This window comes from Carya illinoinensis, chromosome 15, assembly GCF_018687715.1.
Source record: "Carya illinoinensis cultivar Pawnee chromosome 15, C.illinoinensisPawnee_v1, whole genome shotgun sequence".
NCBI lineage: Eukaryota > Viridiplantae > Streptophyta > Magnoliopsida > Fagales > Juglandaceae > Carya > Carya illinoinensis.
The window spans coordinates 35,591,837-35,598,214 of NC_056766.1; the positions used below are offsets into that span (position 1 = coordinate 35,591,837).

The 6,378-nt window shown below is 31.3% G+C and overlaps 1 protein-coding gene across 2 annotated transcripts; it reads left to right on the forward strand.

Annotated features, from left to right (window-relative positions):
- The first annotated feature begins 1,315 nt into the window (after positions 1–1,315).
- Positions 1,316–6,070, forward strand: LOC122296544 (LEAF RUST 10 DISEASE-RESISTANCE LOCUS RECEPTOR-LIKE PROTEIN KINASE-like 2.1). Of its 2 annotated transcripts, XM_043106318.1 has the most exons (3): positions 1,316–2,206; positions 4,164–4,205; positions 4,675–6,070. In XM_043106318.1, exons 1-3 carry the CDS (start codon positions 1,396–1,398, stop codon positions 5,838–5,840), a joined length of 2,019 nt encoding a protein of 672 aa, XP_042962252.1. In that variant the 5' UTR covers positions 1,316–1,395; the 3' UTR covers positions 5,841–6,070. The 2 variants fall into 2 exon arrangements, with proteins under 2 accessions (XP_042962252.1, XP_042962253.1); XM_043106319.1 differs by lacking the exon at positions 4,164–4,205.
- Positions 6,071–6,378: the final 308 nt, after the last annotated feature.

Consider the following 6,378-nt stretch of genomic DNA (forward strand, 5'->3'; position numbering starts at 1 on the left):
ATATATATATATTATGTTTTGTTCTAAGATGCGGTATTGACTGACTCATGACTGACTCATTTTGAACGAGGCCTAAAAGCCTATAATTGAGATGAGTTTAACTTTTTAATTTCGAGATAGATTTAATTTTTTAAATTAAAATATATGAAATAAGTTGAAATGAGTTTAATTTTTTTTTATAAAAAATTAAAAAAGTAGATCAAAATAATTAAAAATTAATTAAAGATGAATTGAGTTTGGTTTAATAACTAAATGCATCCTACTCTTTTGGTTGAACCAAGCGAACACGTTTGCTTTGATTTTGAATTGCTCGAATGTCAACAACTTTATTTACACGAACACAAAAATATTGCGTAGTGGTACACGGTTAGTTAAACACGAGTTTGGGAATGCTGTAACAAGATGGTTTTTGAATAATACTAAAATAATTTGAATTAAATATTTATTAAATTTTAGAAAAGTAGAGAGAAAAAAATTATTGAAATATATATTTTTTTTAGATTTGAAAAAGTTGATTTTTTTTTTTTCTGATTTTTTGTTTGAAAGCTTGAGAATGTTGTAATAATTAGTTTGAAAGTTAATATTTGTGTTTAAACGATGTTTGAAAAAGAAATGTGGTAGGATCAGATGAGATGATACGAAAATTGTTTAAAAAAAGTGGACAAGTGAGGTTAAATACCTGTATTATATGTTTATTGAAATTATTTAGATTCATAATATAGATTTATGAAAACTCCTCGTCGATAAATTTTTATTCATAAAATATTAATGGTAAAGTTCAGGATAAAAGCTACTTTAACTCCCCTAAAAGTTATAATAATCTTGATAAAAGTAAAATTAGGGACAAATGAAAGTCCCATCACAATTTTTATACCCCCAACACACAAATTAGGGCTAAAGTTATTTGAAATTGTTGACTATTGATATAACTATAAAGAGATTTTAAAAAAGTAAATACTTAAACTAACGTAGTTTAACGTGATATATTAGAATTATTTTACAATGGTAATAGCTTTATAATTTAATATATTGCATCAACTCACATCAAATAGTAAATTTATTTTTATGAAATCCATTTATAATCAAAGCATTTCTCAAATGTTTTTATTGATTTGCTGCATTTGAAAAATAACGTTCAGGATGTTTGCGTTATTTTCTCAGCACGCGTTTTGCTTACTCCCCTCCCATTCCTTATCTCAGATGCATGCCAATATTTATTGCAAATTCTCCCACCAAACAAAATTATTGTCAACTTGCGTGTTGATTATTTCTTTCGTTTTGATCCAGTCATTGTTCAACAATTAATATATATGCTGTGTCCCACACTAACAGGATTAACGTACCCTCATCTTCATCATCTGATCATCTCTCACCCCACCCGCTTTCCTTACAAACATGGACGCCCCATATTTCTCTACATCTCTACCTTCCATCCTCCTCATCTCCTTCTTCATCTTAACATTACTATTACAACGTCCACCATCTTACTGCATCGACGATGATCGCTTCTATGTGGAGTGCGGTCGTCCCTACAACTGTGGAAGCTTAGGAAACATTCCGTTCCCTTTCTGGATAGACAATGATTATCGGCCGGACTATTGCGGGCATAGGGATAAGGGGTACGAGTTGAAGTGCCTCAATAATGAATACCCTGTTTTGCAATTTGAGGAGCTGAAGTTCCGGGTACTGAATTTCAACCAGAATACAAACAAGATGACCATTGCAAGAATGGACCTCTGGGATAATCTTTGTCCAGAAGAACGGCTGACTACCGTTTTGGATTACACCTGGTATGGTTACTCCTCAACCTTTAAGAACATAACTTTGTTCTATAACTGCTCTCGGCCTAGTCTACCGGGCATTAGATTTGAATGCAGCCCAGGAGCTTGGAATATTTCTAATTATTTCGTAGACGACTCTTGGCCCGGTATCAATCGAACTGAATTTACCGAATTATGCGATCCTACTACTATCAAAGTTCCCGTTTCCAATAGTACTTTCTTCAATGATCATGAAGACTCTTTGGATGGAGCAACGTTACTGATGAAAGCACTGGAGAAAGGGTTTGAGGTGGAATACAATCAATCGTTGATGGTTGCCTTTAGTGGGTGTGAGCAGTCAGGTGGGAGATGCGGCTCTAATATCACCTCCCAGTTGGTCTGCTTTTGCCGTGACGGAGTGCAATCTCCTTTTCTCTGCTCAGACGGTATGTACAATTGCACATTTCTTTCTCTGCTCTCCCGGCCTTTCAATTGGATGTGAGTTTTGCTGTGGAACTTACAATTTTTAAAAAGTTAAAACAACAATATTTTTTAAAATACAACTAATTAATGTGAATTAAGATTTCTACAAATATCGATCTGTTTGCTGAGTTTATTAAAAAGTTTAGGCTTGTTTTTCCGTAGATAGATTAATCAATTCATCATGTGGTATAAGTAAGAGGTAATTAAATTTGGTTATTTAATTTATATTTTAATGATAATAACGAAAGTTGAAGCTCCAAATTAAGGGCACCACACAAATGATGGTTTAATAATATCTCACACACCAAGCCTTATGATATGGTCAACATTCAAAGGGAGGAAATGGCTAGGAATATTCCAGCAAGCTTTGAGTCTATATAAGACTACTACTTTGATTTGTTTTTCTGTGATCTTAATTACCAATTAGTCCTCATGATATCATGCGATGAAAAGCAGTACCCCATGCATGGTTCGTAAGTATGAGATCATATATGAGTCATAAATTATTATTAACAAGTATTAAGCTGATTTCTTTCCATTAAAGCGAGAATATTTCGTAGTAAATTATTATAAGAAATTAATATATCAAACGTGAAGGTTAATTTATTTAATTATTTATTAGAGGGAAGAAGGGTGAAGAAATCAGATTTTATTGCCAAATGGCAGATGACCATTTTGAAAATAGATTTTGTACTAAATTTTTAAAATTAATTTTCATTATGCTGTTAATTGAAATATGATACTCTCACTGCTCATTTTTACTGTTTGAATTATTTTATTTTATTTTTTTAATTTTTTGCCTATTGATTAAGGAAATATTTTTTAATAATATTATAATTTTTTTAAAAATATTTAAAAATAAATTTAAAATAATTATAATTAACGGTAGCTGCTATTTCCACAAAAGATTTTCACCAATTTTTTTTAATCATCATTTTTTTAAACTATTTAGATATTTCTTAAAAATAAAAAAAAAATCACATATTCATTTAAAAATATTTATTTAATCACTGAAAAAAAAATTTAAAAAAAAAAGGCTTCGGTAAAGAATTTTGGTAAAAAAAATATCCAGTCTTCGCATTTCAACATCACTCACGTGTATCGATCGATGAGAACTTCTGTCCAACAACATATCATGCGATGTCAGTCGATTGCTTTTTTTAAGAAAATATTAATTAATAAATCTATAGTTTTTTTTTTTTTAAATGTTGAAGAGGTTTAAAAAATGTTTTTAAAAAATTTACACTATTGGTAGAAGTTTTTGATGGTTTTTGTTGGTGAATGTAGCAGCGTCCATAATATGTATAGATGGCCCTCCAATTTCCTCTTCACGTGCATATGTTATATAACATTGACCCTCCAAATTTCCAACGTTTGTTCATATGTTTGCAGCTTATGCCTCACACATTTGTTTGATAAGTAGGGATCTTAGGAAATTCATAATATGCCGTATTAATGAGTAGCATACTTTAAGGACTATTCTCAACATTCGATCGTATACTATGTTATATAATATAATCATGATTTCATCCTTAATTAGTGAAGATCATGCTCTTTTTTTAATGTTTTTATTAAAAAATAAAAACTTATTGCTATGAAATCAATATTTGTATTGGGAAATATTTTAGTTACAAAGGAATTACACAAAAATAAATTTACAAACTGACGTAACTTAATATAGTATGTTAGATCATTGTAAAGTTACTATTATTATATAATAAATCAAATCGAATATATGAAGTCATGACAGTTTGTGGGTCTACTCTCATATAATATCTTTGTTTATGTATCACTTCTTATTGAAAATTTATATTTTGCTCTTCTTCTTTGTTAAGTACTGTTCGATTTCAAAGAATGTCAATTTAGATTTGTTAGATTTTCTCTTAAATGGTTTATTCTTTTTTGCAATTTTTGATACAGGCCGGAAGACCAGCAAATCGAAAGTGATGATAATAGCATTTGGTAAGATACCTCTTCACCCTAGTTTATTTTCGAGATCAATACACAATACTCACTTGGAGTACTTACAAAACTCAAACAAGTCCATTTGGAGTTGTTTAGTGCATATAAGCTTTAACTCCTTTCATAATCCTTCTCAAGGTGTGGCTAATGAACACCTCTTAAAATATAACTTCAATAGAGATATAAGGTTCCTCGATTGGAAAGTTTCTAAAATTAGTAATGATGGTGAAAACTTGTGCCTTTCATCATTTTTTTGTTTTTTTTTTTAACCTATTTCATGTTCCAAGAGGCTTTATGTTTGCATATTATTCACAAGTTAACTCCCAATTTTGCTTAAGATAGCTATTGCCAAGACATCACTATAATTTCCTCCTTCAGTTTTAGTTTGGTGTCACCACAAAAAATGTAATTTTGATTAACTTTTCTTCATGCACTACATAACTACATAATTTTGATTCTTTGTTTACAGCCAGTTTATCTATTGTAATTGGAGTTCTGATAATTTGCCTCTGCTTCAAGAGAAAGTTTACATCCATTAATATCATACATTTTTTCGAGAAGGAAAATCTAACCCATCAAAGTGTCGAGACATTTCTAAGGAATAATGGACCATTTTCAATAAGAAGATACAATTACTCAGATATCAAGACAATGACCAACTTCTTCAGAGATCAATTAGGCCAAGGAGGCTATGGTTGTGTCTATAAGGGAAAGTTACAAGATGGTTCTTTTGTAGCAGTGAAAGTTTTGAAAGAATCAAAAGGAGATGGAGAGGAATTCATTAACGAGGTTACGAGCATTAGTAGGACCTCCCATGTCAACATTGTTACTCTTAGAGGCTTTTGCTTCGAGGGTTCTAAAAGAGCTCTAATCTATGAGTTTATGCCTAATGGATCTCTCGAGAAGTTCATATACCGAAAAGCCCCACCAAAAGTTGATCATCATCAATTGGGGTGGGAAACATTATACATGATTGCAGTTGGCATAGCTCGAGGATTAGAGTACTTACACAGAGGTTGTAACACACGAATCTTGCATTTTGACATTAAGCCTCACAACATTCTTCTGGATGAGAACTTCTGTCCAAAGATTTCTGATTTTGGCCTTGCAAAAATATGCCCCAGAGAAAATAGTATCATATCAATGTCGGGTGCAAGAGGCACAGTGGGATATATAGCTCCGGAAGTATTTTGTAGAAATTTTGGAGGGGTCTCACATAAATCCGATGTTTATAGCTACGGAATGATGGTTTTAGAAATGGTTGGGGGTACAAATAATGTAGATGTTGAGACTGATCATACCAGTGAAACATACTTTCCACATTGGATATACAGACACCTTGAACTAGATAAAGAACTATGGATGCAAGGTATCATAAATGAAGAGGACAAACAAAATATAAAGAAGATACTAATAGTGGGTTTGTGTTGTATACAGACCGACCCGTCAAATCGTCCGACAATGAGTAGAGTTGTGGATATGCTGGAAGGAAGCCTCGACTCTTTACAAATCCCACCGAAGCCTTTTTTGTCTTCCCCTTCACGACCTCTAGGTGATTATTCGAGTACAGTGGCTCTCCATTATGATTCTATTAGAGCATCCTCATTGGCTTGGCCAAATGAAGTGCTTGGCTAGATTTGGAGTAATTTGACCCAAAAACTCATCACATTGAATTGGCCAAATTCAAAATATTTTGGAGTTCTGCTACAGTCCATGGCCAAATATGAAAGACCGTTTTCATTGTCCAAATAATAAACAATTGTTTTCTCACTCCAACCGAGCAAGCGGAAGTGCAGTTTATGTGTTTCCTTGATATCTCTTTATGTAAGTGCAGTTTATTTTTTTACATGAATTCTCATATGTTGCTAGATATTTGGTTAAGAAATTTAGTAAAGAAATTTTGATAGAATTTAGTTAGGATTAAATGACCTTTGAAAATGTGTTTTTATAATATTAATTTAATTATAATATAATATTGCTTAATTTTAAATTGGTAGAATTATAAAATGTGATAAAAATAATTTTTTTAAAAAAAATATTAATTTAATAATATTTTATTATTATATAGAGAATAAATGGCTAATTCAATGTGAGGATTGAATTTAGATGAAATAAACAAATGTAAAAAAGTGTTGATATTGGCTAAATTTAAATATGCATTTGGCCAAGCCAA